A 20,973-nucleotide genomic window follows, 5' to 3' on the forward strand; every position below is an offset into this window, starting at 1 on the left:
TCAAGTGGTTACACAGCGTAATGCCAACAACCTAACAGGCTGGCCGCTATATCATGTGTTCCTGCTTAACACCGCATCATAAATCATTGAGGAAATTGTCAATAGTATACATTGTAATACGGTTCAACTAGAATGAGGTGTGGCACCCGCAGCAGTTTCTCAGAAGGTAACGGTCTTTGGTGTTTCCAGTGTTCATAACAAAAACAAACAAAAGAACTGTTAGGAACAATCATGTGGTCATTCATATATCAATACTTATTGGGTCTAGATATCTTCTCCAGATTTCTCACGGTAGAGTCCCCCCCAATCTCGGTACCTATCTTACGGGGCGTGTACAAGTGCCGGTATGGAAGCCCTCTGTGTGGTATCCCTCACATTCCCTGCCCCCCCAACTTGCGTGACATTGCAGAAAAGGGCCCCATTCCCACCCTCCGATCTCGCCCCCATCATGAAGCGCACCCTCCGTTAGCCCTCCAGCTCTTCGTCATCCGACTCGTCTTGGACATCTTCCGGTAAGGGGTCGCAAATCCCCCCTCTATAGTCATTCCATTTGGTCCAGATTTTATTCCATTTTCTCGGGCAGGCACGGTTCAAGTACACTGCCCTCTCTGTCAGCATTACCCTATCCATGTTTAAACACCACAGTGAGTTGGTCGGCGCTTCCGGCACCCCCCAGCGCTGTGCGACATCTCGCTTCGCTACCATCAATCCTATCGTTACCCAGAGTTGCCCATACCTGGAAAGGTCTGTAGGTTCCCATACATTTAGAAGGCACCTCTTTGGTTCTGGTAATAGTGTAGTTTCTAGTGTCTGTGAGATTGTTCGCAGTACCTGTTTCCAGTAGTCCTGGATTCGGGGGCAGTCCCATATGGTGTGATAGAATGAGCCCTCCTCCCCGCAGCCTCGTAGGCAGTAAGGGTGTTCAATCCTGTTAATACGGTGTAGCATTGTCCTTGTGTAATATACCCTGTGTAGTATTTTGAGTTGAACTAGCCGTAGTCTAGCGGAGATGCCTACCTCCCTAGGTGACGCTAGAGCCCCATTCCATTCATGTTCATCCATGTCAGTAGTGTCTCCCTCCCATTTTGCCTTCAAGGTCAGTGTTGGGTCTGGCATGTTGTTGAGCAATTTGCGGTATACAAGAGAGGTTGCACGCTCCGCCATAAATTCTGTAAGGAGGCGATCCTCCAGCGGGGAAGATTCGGGCAAGTCTGTATCCATGGGCAGAGCTGCTAATAATGCGTGCCGTATCTGGATATATCTGTAGAGTTCCCTCATGTTGAGTTCATACAGTTCTCGCAGTCTATTGAAGGGCAGCACCTCCCCCCTGTCCCATAGATCGCCCACCGTAGATATTCCTATAGTGTCCCAGTGTGAAAATCCCTTGCTATTCCTCAAGTGACCAAGGACTCGAGAGTCCCATAGTGGAGTCAGTTTGGTGATTCTCCCTTGCCATCCCAGAGCAGCCGTCGCTTTATGCCAGAGTGTCACCGTTAGTCTGGTGGGTCCTAGTAAGGTGCGGATTTTACGACGGTCATATAATGGTGCCAACAAGCTGTCATTGCCCAGCTGCCCCCTGTCCGCCTGGAACGCCGGTTCCGCCTGAGAAGCGTGAAGCCATTGGTTGATGGGTTTAAGGTGCGCCGCCCAGTAATACAGTTGGAGGTTGGGTAGGGCAATACCACCGTCAAACCAGCCCCTGTGCAGTTTGGATTATGCGGGCGGGGAGGGCACCCCATAAAAGGTTAGAGACCAATGCAGCGACCGTTCGAAAGAATTTAGGTGGTACCGGGTAAGGTGTGTTTTCTAGGACATACAAAAATCTTGGCAAGGCCATCATTTTGTAAAGTGCAGCTCGCCCCAAGAGCGTCAGCGGGAGTCCCGACCAGAATTTAACTTCTCGCTTGAGCCTCTCTAAATGGGGTTTCAGGTTTTTATCTATGAATTCCATGGGGTCCTAGTGACGTGGATGCCCAAATATTTAAACGACGAGCCCGCTATCCTCAGGGGACAGTCCGCGTCTAGGGCTGGTTCCCGTCCTTTCAATACATATAGTTCCGATTTGCCCCAATTAAGTGTATAACCGGATATCAAGCCGTGAGCATCACAGAGATGTAGTAGGGCCGGCACCCCGCTGTCAGGGTTAGTTAAGTAGATCAGCATGTCGTCCGCATATAGGGACACCCGGTCCTCCCAGCCCTCTTTCCAGCAGATGCCTCTCAAAAGGGGCGAGGTTCTAATAAGTGTGGCAAGGGGTTCCAGGGAGATCGCGAACAACTGCGGTGAAAGGGGACAACCCTGTCTCGTTCCTCGCCCTAACGGGAACTCCCGTGAGATATGGCCATTAGCCACCACCCGGGCAACCGGGTCAGTGTATAACAGTTTGACCCATGCAACAAAGCGGGGACCAAAACCCATGCGGAACAGCGCCTCAAATAAATAAGACCATTCCACAAGGTCAAAAGCCATTTTGGCATCGAGGGCTAAAATCACTGCTTGTGACGTGACCGAGTCTGCCTTAGCCAGGACTCCGTGCAATCTGCGCAGATTTAACGCCGTATTTCTGTGTGGCATAAACCCGGACTGGTCCGGGTGTATGAGAGAGGACAAATGGGGTAAGAGTCTCATCGCTAAGAGCTTGGCCAATATTTTAGCTTCCGCGTTCAGCAGCGAGATGGGGCGATATGAGGAGCATTCGTCAGGAGGTTTGCCTGGTTTGGAGACAGCCACTATAGTCGCTGCTCTCTGGTCTGGCGGGAGGCAACCCTTCTCTAGACATTCTTTAAACATCTCCAGCAAATGTGAGCTGAGGGTTTCAGGCATTGTTTGATACCACTCCACCGGTATCCCGTTAGGCCCCGTAGCCTTTCCTGGGTGCAAGGCATGAATAGCTAGTTGTATTTCATCCGCTGTGATGTCCGCTTCCAACTCACACGACACTTCCGTTGTCAGCGTCTGCACCTTAATCGGCGCTAGTACCTCCCTGGCCATTGCAGGAGTAATTACATGCTCAGGGGTGTACACCCTTTCAAAGTGGGACGCAAGCAGTCCTACAATTAGTTCCGGGCTAGTATGCAGCGCTCCAGTTTCGTCCCTCAAACATTGGATTCCCCTCGAGTTCCCCTCCCGTTTGTCAAGCCATGCCAGGAGTTTCCCCGCCTTGTCGCCTACCTCGTAGATCCTATTTTGAGTGTCTGTCAGTTGCCCTTTTATGTGTATGCGCAAGTGATCATTATATAGCTGTTGTAACGCCAGCGCATGTAGGGAGGATGGAGTGGGGTGTTTTTCGTGTTCCGTCGTCAATTTCTGTAAAGTTAAGTCCAGATCGTCTAGTTCCTGAGAACGTGCCCTTTTGTAACCTGTAATGGTGTTTATAGCTTGTCCCCGCAATACTGTCTTAAACGCCTCCCAGAGTACCTCTGAGGAGCGCACGGAATGGATATTTTCAGTGAAATACTGTGTTGTTGCGTGTTGTAGAGCCTCGCGGACCTGGGGTATCTTGAGGTAAGTAGCCTGTATGGGATATATTCGAGTGTTTGTACGTTTCTGGGAAGAGAGTGTGAGGGTTAGTGGGGAATGGTCCGAGATTCCTCGAGGGTGAAGCGTCATAGTATCTACGTGTCGAAGTCCTTCCCCCAGGGTCAGGAAGTGGTCTATCCTCGATAGACTCCCATGTACCGCAGAATGGAAGGTGTATTGTTTCGCACTGGGGTGGAGGTGTCTCCAGATGTCAATCAGGCCCATGGCTGTCAGGAATCGTTGGAGGCGGGGGATCCCCCCTGTGGGTATCGGCGTCGGAAACCGGTCAAGGTGTGCATCTAAGATAGCATTGAAATCCCCCCCAATAATAACCTCCCCCTCAGGAAGAGCCAGAAGAAAGTCACCCAGTTTTGGGAGGTGTACCGAATGTAGTGTCGGTGGAATGTATACCGAAACTAGGTTGAGGAGATTCCCCTCCCACTGCCCCTGCAGGGCTGCGAAACAGCCTTGATCGTCGGTTTTAGTGAGTAGGGGGATGAATTGTGTGTTTTTGCGTATCAGGATGCCGGTCCCTCTGGATCCCGACGTAAAGCCCGAGTGGACTATCATCTTGTAGCCTCGTCTATCCATGGCCTTAGTGGCACCCCCCGTTAAGTGAGTTTCTTGCAGTAGCGCTATCGTGGGTTTTAGTCTCGTAAGTGCGGTTAGTACCAGCCCCCGTTTCACCTTGTCTCCCAGCCCTCTCACGTTCCAGGTCATGAGGCGCAATGAGTGTTTTAGTGATAAGGTTAGGAGCATGGACACTGTATCTTTAATAGCTCTTGGGTCTCCCCTTGTTGTTAATATAGTTGCACGGCGGCTCAGCCGTAGACCCTTAAGTGTTTCTCTCTTTTTTCACCTCTCCTTTGTGAGTTGGCACATTGGGCACATCCGCATTTTTAGGTAATGTTGGCCCACCTCGTGGCCACACATTAGTTACACCCTTGCCTGGTTTATACTACCTAGACCAGGCGTCAACACCTTGAGCAGGCGCTCCGAGATCGGTTCAGGAATTTTTCCTATTTTTTATTGAAGACTGTACATTTCCCGTATACATGAGAGTAGCTTCGGCATAGCCATTTACACTATGATAACATGTTTATAGACCAACAGTTGGTTATAGTTTGGGCGGCAAGGTTCACTACTGCATTTATGAAATAATTTTTTCAACTTTCCTTGTGCTTCAGGAGCACGTATGGATGCACTTTGTAGGCCAACACCGGTATACCTACAATATTTGGGTCAGTGGCCTCTAATTAAGTATCCATTGCGCATGTGCTGTAAATCAGCCGTCCCACCCGAGGACATGCGTTTCGGCTCCTGTGCTCTTGCGCATGCGCTGAACCTTGCGAGCACCATTCCGTCCCCCGGAAAGGGTTGGTCCTTGAGGGTCATGCCCTTTCTTTCTTCCATTTTTAACTAGCTCCGGATGCCGGGTCTTCTTGGCAGGCATCCGATACGACTAGGTTCACAGCTGGCAGCCCCTTGAGAGCGACGTAAGTACAGAGCGGGTCCCTCTTGTGGGATCCCGGCCGCGAGACTCTGGGATGCTTTTGCACGAGTCGGAGGCTGGCTCATGGTTGTTCGCTTCAGCTATTCTCTTGTTTTTTCATGTTTTCTATTGACTAGTGTTTACAAACTTGCCAACGAGTCCGTGCAGGATGCTCACGCCATGCCTGACACTCGTCAATGAGCAAGGTAAGCCTGCTTTTTGTTGCTTTTTTTGTTGCTATTTTTGTTGCTAATTTTGTGATTACCACTCGTGAACAAAGTCTGGTTTCCCTTCTTGGTCCAGCCAACACTCCCCTCAATTAGTGAGACGTGTTTGTTTAATTTATTGAACTATCTAATCTTTCCTTGTTTTTTGCGCCTGTAAGGTAGTCCCTCTAGATCTAGAGCCTTCTCTTAAAACAACCACGAGGCATTTAGTTCATTATCACACATGTGATGGTTGAGCCTATCTTGGGGCGATTCTGCCTTATTACCCATGCACTCGTATATTTATATTTTTGCGGTGTGCCTCTTGTGTACAGCTCACTGTTGTCTCTTTTTTGTGAAAGATGTGCACCATTGATGGCACACGTTATGACATCAAGTTGTTACTGATGCATACACAAGTATATCTTTGTCTGTCTCTTTGTCCTAGATACTATACAGGAGCGGGACACATTAAGAAGATGTAGCCTGAGTCTGGATACATAACCCCCCTGGCCGCCCTGTTAAGTTAAGTTGAGAGGTTTTTTAATTCACGTGCACTTATAAGTTTTTGGTCCTGACGAAATGCCACCGACCTTTTGGCGATTACGGGCATGAAACATGTTGACCCCTGATTCCTTGATTCATCAGGTGAATATACCTATTAGAACAAGAACGTCTTTCATAGTTACTACTGCTTGAGGTATATCATTACGACATATTGTTGCGTATAAACCCTCCCCATATTTTGATTTTTCACTAGGCACTGGTTTTTCCCTCATCTTACCCCATACCTCCTTTTCCCCGCACACCTGCATGCACCTTCCGGCTGTCCTAAAAGATCTCCAGTAAAGTGTCCCTTCTTGGGGCCCGTGGGGGATTGCAGCGCCGGCCCCACGTGGAGCTACAGCCCGATGATGAAGCATGACATCCTATTGGTGTATGATGAAACATGATATCCAAAGGGTGTGTGAGGGCAACTAAGGACAATATTTGCCTTTGTTACGATGGGTGTTCATACCTAGGCTTCTTTGTCTCCTTCCCCCCTTTTCTTCCTTCCCTTTAAATTGTTTGTTTGGGTGACTTTTTGCACCCCTACGTTTCAGGATGACTTTTTGCATCCTACGTCCTAGTTGCAGTGTCCCCTTTGTGTTTTAGCAATGAGGGACACCGTGTCTCAACACCCACTCCACTCCCATCAGGAATTGGAACGCCAGCCATGAGATATTATGGGGTTCATAGTGCAACTATGGGCAAGTGCGGTATCCGCGCCCTGAGCGCAGTCGGTTATGCAAGTGACAAAGGTTCCGCTGGGAGCAATACATCCCCTCTCGCTCCTCTCGCCTTTTCTTGAGTCATATGGAAGTCTAGTTCCCTTCTTTGACCGTGTAAGTGTGTTCCTAACTTTAACAAAACCATTCCCCCCCCAACTCCCCCTCCCTGCATCCCTGCCTAACGGACTTTCAACTGCCCGCCTCCCCAACTGAGCAGAGCGCTTTACCCATCCCACAACCAGAGTACTTGCGTGTATGGGGGAGAGTGTCTCCCCGAGCAGGCGGCATCCCCGCGTGCTTCCGGAGTAGTTTCGCCAGAGTCCAAAAGCAGCTTCTAAAGGATGCGTCGACGATCAACAGTCTGCACCGAAGCCATTATCCGAGTAGGGGTCATTCCCCTCCGTCAGCTCCCGCAAAGCCATGCGAGGGCGAGCCCTCTGCTCCTCCTCGACCGGATGATTGTGAGCCTGTCCCGCTGGTCCCTCCGCGGTCATGATTCTGTCTGGGTGGTTTCCGCTGCCGGTCCACGGTGCGCCATCCCTCCAACCAGTCCCGGGCAGCGTCCGGGGTGTCGAAAAACCACACTTTCTTGTCCGCTACAACTCTCAAGCGGGCCGGAAATTGCATCGAGTATTGTAGTTCCTTTTCCCGCAGTGTTTTTTTAACTTCCAAAAACGTCCTCCTCCTCCTGGAGACCTCCGCCGTGTAGTCCGGGAAGAACGCTATTCTCGAGTATTGGATCTGGATGGCCGGCGCCACTCGTGCGGCCTGTAAGATGGCGTCGCGGTCTCTGAAATTGAATAGCCGTGCCAGTCCTCCCGTCTTAGGCTTCCCCCCCGGCACCCTGTGGGCCCGCTCCACCGAGAAGAAATTTGACAGTCCCTTGGGCTGAAGCCTGGTTTTGATCATGTCCTCCACATAGAGGTCCATCGCCCCCGTATCTTCCGATTCTGGTACCCCCAAAATTCGGACATTATTGCGCCGAGAGCGCCCTTCCTGGTCATCCAGTTTGTCACGAAGCAGTTTGTTGTCCGTCTGCAATCGTTCCATAGCCGTCTGCAGTTCGGATACATCTTCGACCAAGGATTTGGTGACAACTTCCATCTGTTTGACCCTTTCGGACATTTTGTGGAGGTCTGCCCGTATCAAGGTGACCTCGGTAGCTGTAGCTCCCACTGTCGCTTGCACCTGCGCCAATGCTGCCAAGACGTCCTCGATAGTGGCCTTTTTGTTCCCCTCCGACTCCGTCGTCTTCCCCGCCGTCTTGCGTTGCTCCTGGGGTGGAGAGTGCCTTTCATAGGCAAATTTATCCAGCTTGGCCTGGGTGGCATTCTGTCGGGGGCCTCTGTGTGCCATGACTCAGTGCGTGCCCGGGTCAGGGCAGGCCGGACACCCGCCGGTTTGCAAGGTCTGCTGTGAGGGGAGACAATCACTCCTCTTGCGCCTGTGGTTGCTGGATCTGTCCACAATCGCCACGCGGGGTAATGCAGGGCGCTGTGCACACGAATTGTAAGTGGTGCGGTTCCTCACCCTGCCGCAGATCAAGTCACGCTGTTCATAGGGCCTATGTTTGGCGGGGCGTTGCGGGTCTGGAGAGGTTCCTGGGCGCGTCCCCGTGTGCCACTGATATGAGGCGCCCCCCCGGCGTGTGTGTCTCTGATGGTCCCTCTGCCCTGGACCGGGTCGTATTAGGAAAAAAAGGGGGGGGTGCTCAGCCCCCGCCGATCGCGGCTGCCGCTGGCCGTCCGTCCTCGAGGGTGAGTCCGTCCAGGTCGCGGAGTCCCCTGCACTCACTCGGGACCCCGGCCCGACCACCGCCAACCGGGGGCGCTGCTTCAGGGTGATGGCGCGCGTCCTGCGCCGAAAATGGCGGCTCTGCTTTCGTGACCTGCGGCGTAGAGTGCACCCCTGGGTCTGTTCCTTCGGCCGCCGCGGGAGGTGGCGGAGTTTCCGCCCGTGCTCCCGGGCTCCCGTGGAGAAGGTCTCGGATGTCTGGGCACTACTTCCGGCCAATCACGGCCGCCGAGGGTCCACTTCCGGCCGGTCACAAAGGTGACTGCAACTCCGCTGCTTGCAGGCTGTTGTTAGGCCCCACCTCTCCTCAGGCTTCGTCGGGCTCACTGGGTCCGCTGACTCGCCGTGTCCGTCTCAAAATTGCAGCGCTGGATGCTGCAAGGACTCCGGTTCTAGTCCACCCCTTCTGGCACCTTAAAATTCAGGATAGCTGTAACGGATTTAAGCGGGAAGCCACCGCGGCTCGGGAGCCTCACTAATCTGCTGCCGCCATCGTTGGCTGCTAGCCACGCCCCCCACGTATACCCATTTTGAGTGCTATTGCTCTACTTACACCTTCTCCCATTGTGGGTAGCATCGAGTTGAGAGCAAAGGGGATGGATGGGGCATACAAAATCGATCCACTGTATCGATGTCACCACGAGGACGCTTGCAGGTTTGGTACAATGCCACTTGCAAAAGAACAGGCGCCGCAACGTCCATCTCCACCACCGTATGCGGTTGGAAGGGAGTTGGGTGCGCCCAAAAATGTAAGAACTGTGCTTGCGCACTAAAAGTATACAGCTGAATGTCCGGGGCACCCATCCCACCCTGGGAAAGTGGTAGTGTTAACAGTTCCCACGAGACCCACGCTTGTCAGCCCGCCCAAATCATAGAGGTCAATAAGGAGCGAATTGTGCTGAAAATAGTTTACGAGAATGAAAGCGGAATATTGACAAAAAGGTAAAGCAATTTTGGCTGTAGCACCATTTTTGCAATGGCTATTCCCCCAGCCAGAGACAGTTGGAGGCCGGCCAACGTGGTGACCTAACTTCTAACCACGACACCGTACACCCACATCTCCCATATTTCTTGCGTGTCTCAGCTGAGCCAAATCCCGAGATATTTCACCAGGACATCTGCCTTTTTAGTGGGTAGTCAAGGGAAAAGGTGTAGTAGCGTCAGTTAGAGGAAATATTGGAGAATTCGACCAAGTTATCAAAATTTCAGAGACCACTACATTTTAACAATTCCCAGAGAATATGAGCTGTGTTCGTCTCTGGGTCACAGAGGTACAGGGTGACATCGTCAGCATATAATTAGATCAAGAGGCTTCTCGTGCTGAACCGCAGGCCACTGGCTGTATGATGCTGCCTGATGCGGGCCGGCAATTGCTCCATCGCAAAAGTGAAAAGCAGGGAAGACAACGGGCACCCCTGTCTCGTGCCCCGCGAAATAGTGAATGAGTCATATAGCATTCCGTTTACACTGATTCTGGCCTAGTGTAGAGCAGACGTACTAGGCATAAAAACTGGGCTAAACCCCATCCTTTCCAGGATTGCAAAAAGAAATGACCACTCCAGCGAATCAAACGCTTTTGTGGCGTCCCAAAAAATGACAATGGTCTTAGAGTCCGGATTGAGATAATGCACAACAGAGAAAAAAGTACGCAGATTTTGAGATGTAGAACGCCCAAGGATGAAACTGGATTGATCAGGGTGTGCGATTAATGGGAGGAGAGGCTGCAGTCGATTAGCAAACAGTTTTGCGAGGGTTTTAAGATCCACGTTAATCAGTGACAGTGGGCGGTATGAATCCAGTTCATCCTTCGGTTTCCCTGTAATTATAATGGCCTCTCGCATGGATGGCGGTAAAATTTCTGAGGTTTGAGCCTCCTCGTAGAGCGTTATGAGGTGCAGGGCCAGTTCCTCCGCATAAGCCTTGTAAAAAGCTGTGGTTAACCCGTCAGACCTAGGCGCCTTATCCGGTGGGAGGCTTTTGATTACTTGTTTTACATCCTCCACTCTAAACAGAACATCAAGATGCTCCCTGTGCCCCTGGCCGAACCACAGCAACTCAAGAGATTCTAGATATGGCATAAGCGTGTCCTGAACCGAGCTATGGGTGGATGTATATAATGAGGTTTAAAATTATGTCAATTTGTGAAGTATGTCTAGCAGACCACTTGATACAGTTAGAGGGTCGTCCCTGATCTCCCTGATGTAGGCCTTCATGCGCAGGACGCAGAGCATTGTCGCAAGGGTCCTCCCAGGTCTGTCGCCCTCCCCATACCTCCTGGCTTGTATATATTTGCCTAAAAACGTAACTTCGCGCTGGGCCTCTTCCTCAAAGTCCAGCAGTGTCTTCTTTAATTTTGCCACAAGAGTGGGGTCATCAGCAGTAAAATATTGTGTTTCAAGCTTCTAAACTGCTTCTCCAAGGACTCAAATGTGCCCCTTAAGGCTTTCAGCACCCCCGCTTGACGGGCTATGCATTGTCCCCTAGTTACTACCTTCAATGCCTCCTCTAAAGAGGCCTGGGTGGAAACTGAGTCAGCATTATTATCAAAGTAGTCAGTAATATCTCCTCTTATCTCCTCCTTAAATGCCTCGTCGAGCAGAGTATTAGGGGGGAGTCTTCAACTGAACATTTTAGTGGGGGAATTTGGTAATGGAAGGCACAATAGACTTGGTGCATGGGAGATGAGATACTGCGTGTGTCCATGTTGCTACATCCTTTGACACCAACCAATAATCCAGTTGTGACCAAGTATGTGGATTTCAGAGATGCATGTACCCTCCCTTGCTAATCAGTGCTTAGGGCACCATATGTCGATAAGATTGCTGTCTGAGATAATGGCTTGCAGAGCAGCAGTTGTGTTGGGGTGTAGGGAACGAGACTGTCCTCTCCTGTCTAGTGCATCGTTCAGTATTGCGTTTAAGTCCCCCCATATAACCGTGTTGCATTCTGTTGCTCTAATCCTGGCCCATATATCCTGAAAAAAGGTTGGCATGTCTGCATTCGGCCCATAGACGGCCACTTTGACCAACCGGTTTCTCCCCAATGCTCCCTGCAGTATGATGTACCTACCCTCATGGTCCGAGAAGGAGCCTCCCTCATTCCAGTCCAGTCCCCACCTTATCAGCACCGTTACTCCACGTGAGTAGTTAGATTATATAGTAGGAAAGATGTGCCCCCAGCATCTGTGCTGTAATCTAGTGACTGGAGTGGGTTAAGATGTGTCTCCTGCAGTAGGCACACATCGATGTGGTGCCGTACTGAATAGGAATGAACCAGCCATGCCTTCCTGTGATCGTTCAAACCACGAATGTTCCAAGTTAAGAAATTAAAGTTTAACATCACCAATGATTTAAATTCCAGTAAAGTGCCAGAGAATGGACCCCATGAACGCACTACCCTACAGAAACAATGCCATACGGTGGAATGATACAGTCCTCTAGAAGCCAACCTTTCAAATATACTATATGTAAAGCAAAGGAAATATGCATTGTACAGACAGTGCCCACAAGTCCAAGAAGCATTTATCTGGCTAAAAACGGTGCAACAACCCCCCTGCCCCCACCACCCACTCCAACCCCCCCAAACAGGTCGTGCATTATCCACCCCTGCCAACAACTTACAAATAAGAGGTGTACCCCAGAAAGGGCACAACATCAATGGGAGATTTCCCTAGGGGCACAGTGTAGCCGGCATGCAACCCCGCAAATAATGCAGGGTGGCCAGGAGTAAGGTGGAGGGACAACATAATAGTATATAACACAGTATACATTCCCTCATACGACTCGCTGCTAACATTTCGCAGACCCACTGTACAATCATGACTTGTTCACAGTCATTACGTCTTTATTTCGAAATAAAATTCATAAAAGACAGCATACAATACATGAAATATTGATAAAACCAACAGTCATAAACCTTATTATTTAAAAAGTTGTTAGACATTCGAAAAAACTTTGCAAAAAAAACCCCAAAAAATGGGACCTTCATACATTATCATTTAAATTAAATAAGTGTTCAATTTCCTAATACGGATCAACCACGCCCCCCCTAGAAACTTGGCCACACAAACCACAACGAACTCAGATCTAATATTTCGAAACTTCCGCAGGGCTTCAAGGTGTCCCCCACTATCCAATCTACTACATAAGGGTTTCAGCCATTTTAAGCGTGGGGCTCGATAGGCTGGACAGGCAAAGAACAAATGGCCAATACTTTCCACATGATCCGGGCACCAGGGACACTTGTTATTTACATTCCCCGCCCACTTTACAGTAAAGGAATTGATGGGAAGTGTCCCTACGCGAAACTGATGATACAATTTCCGATCAAAGGTTTTGCATATCAAGTCCCAATAAGGCTCGAGGGAAGGTGTCAATTTGTGGGTTAAAAAATGCCCTGTTAGATTAGTGTCTGATGAATGAATAACTGCAATTGATTTGACCGATGCCCAAAATAGGTCTTTAAAATCTTGTTTTGAGGGGAAGATGGAACACCCCGGATTAATCCACATCTCGGAAAGACCCATTGCATACAAAACGTGTTTAACTTCCCTGAGCCAGGGGATTCTATGGGCACCCCACAGTGATTTTACCTCCTCCAATTCATTAGCAAAAAGGCTGAGCTCTGGAGTCGTCCAAAGCCGTCGCCATAGTGCCACCAAACGAAACCGGGCCATCTCATTTAGGGGTTTACAGCCTAAATCTAACAGCAGTGGTTTGGTAGGTGAGGACTGGGGAAGCCCTACCAGATTCCGCAAGAACCTATTCTGGGCTGTGACCAGAACAGACAGATCCTTGTGACCCCAGATGTCAGCCCCATACATGACTTGTTGAACCCAGATATATACGGCAGGATTAAAAGAGAAAAAAATACTACAACAGTCTTACATTGACCCATCATGGACTAAACATTGTCACTTAGCCTGTCTCCTGCCGCCTCTTTGGAACCCAGAACCCGCATCTGCTTCTTCTTGCCCCCAACATGCTTAGCAAATTTGAGGGCCGATTTGGCATCCGTGAAGAAATGAGCTGTGCCCTTGTGGGACACCATGAGGTTTGGCAGGGTATAACAACGAGTACGGGATATTGGCCTGAAGCAGGATTTTCTTTGTAGGTAGGAATTACCAATGTGCCGTCTGCACTGCAGGCATGAAATCCGGATTATAGGATATAGAGTTCCCCTGATGGGTAATGGACCCCCGCTCTCTGGCCAAACGTAGGATAAGATCATGGTCTTGATAGTTCAGGATCGGAGCAAATATTGGCCGAGGTGGTGCACCACCAGGAGGCCTAGGACTCAAAGTGCGATGGGCTCGCTCCATCGCGAACACTGTCGAAAGGGCAGGAACGAATAGTTTGTGCAGTAGATCAGCCACATAGTTCTCCATTTTTGATATAGCCATTGTCTCCGCAATTCCCGTGATCCATAGGGTATTATGATGGGAGCGGGCTTCCAAGTCCTCATTTTTAGATCTTATCAGACCTAGAACGTTGTTCATGTGCAAGAGCTGTTCTTTAGTTTCGACCTGGAAATTGTGGGAATCCTTTTTGCGATTTTCCAAAGCATCTAGTTGCGTCTCGTGTGCACCCACCTGTTTCTTAACTGCATCCAGACATAAGCACATCTAACATTACATCTATGGGCTGAAATGCATTTCCAGCATCAGTGTGCGAAGTTCTTCACCATGATCCTCGGTCTGCGAATCAGACTGGTGTTCCGCGCTCCCCTCCTGATCCTGCTCCATTGTTCTGGTGGTAAGTCTTTGTTCAAAGGTTAATTTAGATTGCTTTGCATCCTGTTTGCCCATTATTGTAATGTTGGCGACACCACACAGCTGTGGGCAACGATCTCCAACTGAACGCTTCGCAATCCACCTCCTGGCAAAAACACACTGCAAATGTTCCCAGATATCAATGCTACAGTCACCAGCCCACAGAGATAACTGGCAACCAGGCCGCCGGTGAAGCCGCACCCGGTTAGATCAGCGCAGTCTTCAGTCCATAGAGCCGCTGTGAGTTAGTGTCAGAATGTGTGCTGTGTGGCCCCAATTGTTTGGTGGAGTTCTGTGCCTGCAGAGAGGAATGTCCCCGTCTGGGGAATAGTGGGCCCAGTTGCACTGGCGTCGCAGTTAAGCAGGATCGGCAAGGCCTCACTGGTAATGCCAACAAGGCAGCTCACCAGAGCTGCAGCCACGCAATGAGGCGAGGATACCCCCCCCCCTGGTGCTGGTCGTGGGAAGACACTCTCGGATGCCGCTGTAAGGGACCGCCCTCGCCGAATGCGGCAGCGGTCTTGCCTCCTCAAGGTGCCCAAATCGGACTGTGCCATCGTCCGGAGTATCGCCAACGACGGCGGGCCACCAGGGCACCGGGAAACAACAAGAGTGGGCAGAGGCCCTGACAGGCCTGGACCGCGGGAGATTACAGAAGGGAGCCGCAGCACGGGGTCACCAGACCTCTCCCAGGCGCTTTAGCGGCCCCGCCACACCAGCGTCCCTGCGCGGCCGCAGCAGGTCCCCAGGGGCTCCAGCAGCTCGAAGCGGCACTCACCCGGTCAGCCTCGAAGAGTCGTAGGATTGGTCCACCAGATGCACGGCCCGCGGCTCCAGGCGGTGGCAGCGAGGCCTCCCACAAGGCTCCGGACACCCACGTGGTGCTCTCGACAGCAGGGAAATAGGGATGGCTTGTAGCCCCAGCACAGCAGTCTCCTCAGTGGACGCAGGCCTCGGCCCTCTCACACAGGCCAGCTCGGGTCCGGGCTCCAATCCTGGCGCCGATGCCCATAACCCTCCAGCGACAGGCTATTTCGGCAGCCCCCGCAGCAGGCGAGTGCAGGGGCTCGTTTGCAGCTAAGTGGACCCTCCATTGCAGCAGATAATAACAGGATTAATTACCCGGCCGGCAGAGCTCGCTCAGAAAGTGGCCATCTTGCTGCACAGCCAGACCACGCCTCTATACAAATCTTCATTGATGTCATAAATGACTCACTTGCTTCCCCGCTTCCTTTTAATTAGGTGGCTATAGGTTTTAGAGAATGTGGATGCTAGAGACTCTTCTGAAAAACAGTTTCTTTGGTAACTGTCAGTTGACTGCATAGTTTTAGTTTGGCACTGCTAACTACCTAGTAGGATCTTTGTTGTGCATTAATTATCCCATGTGTTTACATAGTTTATTCTTTTTGCAGGCATTTTAAGGTCCTTGTACTACAAGGTTGTTTTACGTATGGTATTATTTCAGTTGACAAAGCATAGGCTATCTGAGTTACAAATGACAAATTTCACCTCAGCATACTACTATTTATAATCAATGTATACATTAAAAGTGTTCCAGATCTGCATAAGCTAGTAGGTATTATTTAGTGCTTATGGTGTCAGTTAAAATACCTATGACGCAGAACTAGGATTACAAGGCAGTTTCATTTCCTAACTTACTAAAATTATCAGCTACCACGAACTCTTAACAGAGGTATAGCCTGGGCTTGTGGATTGTAGCCACCCATGTTAGGAGTACCACTTTGGGTGTACTACTATTGAGCAACAGACACTATCTATCTGTTGTTGCGCAACAGACAAAAGTGTGTAAAGTATTTGCCAGGAGACTTGTGAAATGGATCTGGTGCACAAGAAAACACACCGGTTTAGCCAAAATCTGAAAATTAGAAGCCGGTTGTTACTTGTAGAATGCACCAAGAAGTGCCTATCCTATGCTAGAAGGAACAGCAAGAATAAGGCATGCAAAGCTTTCCCTTGTTATCCAATATGCACATGCATTGCCAAGCACAACAAAAATAAATGATTTTCTTTATATGCTTAGGCCAATTTTACTGTATCACATCACTGACACTAGATTTTTTGGTCAGGTTTTTATTTTTACACATTGCAAGTATGTAACTGTTCCTTGCATACAAGTATATGGAAATCTGAGCCTTACGTTACTTCTCCCTTTAAAAGCGTAGATTACTTGTCTCATGATTGTAGTTGTGGATTAGAATTTAGGAAAGAGGTAAGTGGATAGTTTAAAAGTTCCACAGTTGCCCTGAAAAGGAGACATATTCTGATGAATTTTAGATTGATCAATATTATATGGTAAGCAGCTTTGTTTTGAAATATTTGCAATTGTCGGACACTAAATATTGTTTACTGGGCGCGTTCTCTTCCACCGTCAGGTTGGAAGTTCAAACAGTGCTTAGACCATTAGTTTCAGAAGAAGGTAACTTGCTCCTTAGCTTAAAAATTCATTTGACCCCCATTGTTTAAGTAATTCATCTGATATGGAACACTGATGTATCGTTATGTATAACATTATCTTTTATAAAGCCACCTACATTATTTTTTAATCCTAAACAATCTTACTGCCTAGAGATTGATTGAAGAGCAAGTTGCAAAGCTTCAAGGAATAAATCTAGTACCACAAGACCCCATCGTGCAGTTGAAGGAAGACCTCCTAGAAGAAGGGAAAATCCATTTTCAAAAGAAAGTGACAAGAGGAAAGAACAGGTATGAAATATAGTTTCGGACTGACTACAATTCTGCACTGTTGAACTTGTTGCTTGTATATTATCAAGTAATGCTTAATGCAAATTTAAGTTATGAAAATGCTAACTCTTAACTTATCTTCAAAGATATCTGGATATGTTAAACAGAGAATTAGAAAAATTGGAATTCATAGCAGAGGAACAACGCAACTTGCGTCTTACAAAAGAAGAAAAAAGAGAACACGACCAGTACAAGAAAAAAAAAATTCTTCGGAAAAAGTTGGAAGAGGTCAGAAACAATCAAAATTGTGTTAATAATCAATATAAAAATAATGATTTGGTGATAATGAAGTTGCATAATATCCAGAAAGACTTCTGCAGCAAGCAACCTTGTATAGATTGTGTATCTTGTGTTAGACTCTTCCAAGAGGGTTACAACTGGTACATTTTGTATGTTCATCCTTAAAGGTATACATTGCTTCTAGGTCTGGCCAAAATTTTAATTATGGCAGCAAATTCCTGAATATCGCTTCACACGACATTTCAAAATTATAAATTATAGAATTTTGGTTAATTATTTTTTTAAACACGTGCACCTCGTGCATAAAAACATTTCAAGATACCAAGTGGAGACTGGGTTGCACAGAAAATGTCTTGCGGAGAGACATTTTCTGGTTGAACCTTTTTCTTGCCGGTATCTTGAGACTTTTTTACTCAACATACTGCATGCTTAAAAAAATTAAGATAAATATCGGTCAACCACATTTTGCTCTGAAAGTTAGACATTTGTTTTTAAAACTATGCAGTTTTGCTGACCTTCCAGCATTGGTTCTTTTAGGTTTAAAGCATTTTATTGAGTCGTTTACAGAAACAAGAAACCATAGTCACAAAAAGGTTTGTGTTACGTTATCGCCATGCTGAAGTGCATTTGGTGCATAAAGTCTCTGCAAACGTAGTAACCAGCCGGCTCCATCATTGATACTTATACAGCGACAACAATACATCATAAACAATCCCCATTATGAACTCCCCCATCCCTCCTCCCCTTCCTATTCCCTCCCCACCCTCCCCCGTCCAGTGCTTAACGTGCCTCCCTGTGCACTCCTTCCTCCGCCGCCCTCTCCTTTCATCCATGCCGACCTACACTCCATCAGTCAGTGGCATCTGCAGGTGTCGTTAGTCTCAAAAGTCTAAGATATCGTGGACATGTGAGTTCTTTAAATTCTGTGACCAACAGTGAGTGAAACGGTTGCCACAGTTCTCTGAATTGCTCCACGTCACCCGCCACTGTGAGCGACAACTTCTCCATGCCCAAGACATGCCATAACCTATGTAGCCAGCCCGTGATAGAGGGGAGTGTGGTGGTGCGCCAGTGTATGAGGATGTTTTGAATGGCCGACCCCAGCGCAATTGCAATCTGTCTGCCTCGTCGGGACTTAAGGGGGTACATCAACCGGTTAGGGAGACCCAGCAGTACATACGCAGGGAAGCGTGGCAATTCAATATCAAAGTGCTTGTCTATCTCGTCCAAGATCTCCTTCCAGTAGGGGCGTAGCAAAGGGCAATCCCATAACACATGCGTGAGTGTGCCCACCTGCCCACAAGCCCGCCAGCATGTGTCTCAACACTGTGATACATTTCGTGCAATCTCTCTGGGGTGTAGTACCAGTAGGTGGTTACCTTTGTGAATGTTTCGGTAAGTCCGGTGTGGTAAGCGGAGTGTCGTGCCCGGTATGAAATCTGGTCCCACTCTGCATGACTCAATGTCCTCCCCAGTTCCCTTTCCCAACGCTCCCTACCCGGATTATAAAGATGAGAGGAAGGGTGCTGCAAAAGTTGGTAAAGATCTGAGATCAACTTTGCATCCGAAGTGCGTGTCACAAGCCACGTCTCGTAAGGTGAAAGCCTTCTGTCCGCTGAGTCTCGCACCTGTGGTTGCAACGCCCAGTGTCGCACCTGTAAATATCGCATTCTCTCCGTTTCTGGCAGGTGATATTCGCGTTTGAAATCCTGAAATGAGATAATGCCCTCTGGGGCATACATATGGAACAGCGCTCTGCACCCCGCCGTCCGCCAACTCTGAAAGGCACCCTGTTCCATCCCGGGGGGGAAATCCGGGTTCTCGACCAATGGTGTAAACGGTGAGGGGAACGTGGTGAGGTCATGAACAAGATTGGTGGCATCCCATACCTGCAGAGGGACACGCGTGATGAAGGACGCATATAGATTGGGGGGGCGGTGTGTTCTGCGCAAGAAGGGCACCTCTTGTAGAGGCCTGCCTGCTACAGCTTGGTCTTGGAAGAGCCAGTGTTTGTCTGACTCCCATCTGCTCCACTCAACGAGATAGCGCAGTTGTGCCGCTTGAAAATACTTGCGCAAGTCCGGTATACCCAGACCCCCTGCCTCCGGGGCCAGCGTGGTGAGGGCTCTCTTCAGCCTGGGTTTGCGGCCCTGCCAGATGAAGCGCGCAAGGTCCGACTGCGTCTGTTGGATCCACCCCTTGGGGGGCATGAGCGGCAGGGCCCGGAACAAATAGAGAACCTGTGGCAAGATCGTCATCTTAACTGCTGCTACCCTGCCCAGCCAGGACAGAGTGCCTTTGTCCCAGCGCCCCAATTCCTCCTTAATTTTCTTTCCCAACGCTGCATAATTGGCGGTCACCATAGCGGGCAAGGTGGGTGCCAGGAGGATGCCCAAATAGGGTACAAGATCCGAGGACCAATGCATGGGGAAGAGGTTCTGAAGTTCAGTTCTCGTGGCCACGGTCAAGGAGACGTCGAGGGCCGCGGATTTCCCCATATACATTTTGAAGCCCGCAAACGCCGAGAAAGCCTCCAGCTCAACAATACACGCCGGAAGCGCTCCCCTCGAGTTAGCCAGCGTCAGTATGACGTCATCAGCATAGAGGCTAATCGCGTGGGTATATCCCCCCATTCTCACCCCCGTCGCAGCCGGGTTCTGACGTATCCTTTGAGCCAGAGGTTCCATATATAAAGCAAAGAGCAGCGGTGATAATGGGCACCCCTGCCTGGTGCCCCTCTCTATGGTAAACCTTCTGGAGCTACAGCCATTCACCCGCACTACTGCCGATGGGAGTCTATAGCAGTTGAACACTAGGGTGCGGAACTTCTCCCCAATCCCAACCTTAGCTAGGACCCGCTCCAAATAAGGCCAATGGACCCGGTCGAATGCCTTCTCCGCGTCCACGGCTAACAACATTCTTTCCCCAGGGATCCGGGAGGCTTTCTCCAGGAGGTGAACCACTCTCTTTGTGTTGTCCACCATCTGACGTCCTGGGATGAATCCCGCCTGGTCCGGTTCAATCAGTCCAGGCAGGTGAAGTGCCAGCCGAGCTGCAAGGATCCCGGTGTATAGCTTGAGATCGACGTTCAGGAGGGAAATCCGTCTGTACGAGCCGCAGTGAGTTCGGTCCTTCCCCGGTTTGGGGATAACCGATATAGTCGCCTGAAGTAAATCAGGTGGAATAGCTCCAGGCGCGGAGAATGAGTTGAAAAGCCTGGTAAGGACAGGGGCCAGCACAGAGCAGAACGTTTTGTAAAAAAGCGAGGTGTATCCGTCCGGACCCGGGGCCTTCCCATGCTTGAGATGAGAGATGGCCGTGATCACCTCTTCAATCCGAATGTCCCTTTCAATGTACTCTGCTTGCTCCGGAGCTAAGGAAGGGAGATCGACCGAGTCCAGATAGTTCGCCTCCGCACATGGCGTCGGGGGCTCACTGGTGTATAGGTCTGCATAGTAACGACGGAAAGTTTCCGCTATCTGGTTGTCTTCCGTGACCGTCTCGTCGTTCGAGACCCGGAGCTCCTTCACCAAGTGCCGCTGCTGCACCACTCGGAGCTTGTTCGCCAGCAGCCGGCCACATCTGTCCCCCCCGGTATAGTACGCATGCTTCAAACGCAGCGCCGCATACTCTGCTCTGTCCATGTCTAAAGCCGACAGGAGTTTCCTCGCTGCCTTAAGTTGCTTCCAAACCCTAGGGGCTCCCGTGCGCTGATGTACATGTTCCAGCTCGCGGACCTTGTTTGTGAGTTCGTCTCGTTTGAGCTGTCGGTCTCTATTCTCCGCAGATGATATTGCTATAAATTCGCCTCTGAGCACCGCCTTTAGGGCCGCCCATTGCGTTGCTAATGAGGTGTCGGTATTATCATTGTGGGTCTTATAATCACGGATCGAATCCGTGATATGCTTCACTACTGTC

At 49.6% G+C, this 20,973-nt stretch overlaps 1 protein-coding gene across 14 annotated transcripts in view; it reads left to right on the forward strand.

Moving 5' to 3' along the window:
• Window positions 1-20,973, forward strand: part of LOC144773261 (uncharacterized) — a 7,170,044-nt gene that overhangs the window by 459,092 nt on the left and 6,689,979 nt on the right. For all 14 annotated transcript variants that reach the window (XM_078658159.1, XM_078658161.1, XM_078658167.1 and 11 more), the window contains exons 5-6: window positions 16,640-16,776; window positions 16,902-17,043. In XM_078658159.1, the coding sequence (XP_078514285.1) occupies window positions 16,640-16,776; window positions 16,902-17,043 (279 nt within the window). The remainder of the gene's footprint in view (window positions 1-16,639; window positions 16,777-16,901; window positions 17,044-20,973) is intronic.

This window comes from Lissotriton helveticus, chromosome 8, assembly GCF_964261635.1.
Source record: "Lissotriton helveticus chromosome 8, aLisHel1.1, whole genome shotgun sequence".
NCBI classification, from domain to species: domain Eukaryota; kingdom Metazoa; phylum Chordata; class Amphibia; order Caudata; family Salamandridae; genus Lissotriton; species Lissotriton helveticus.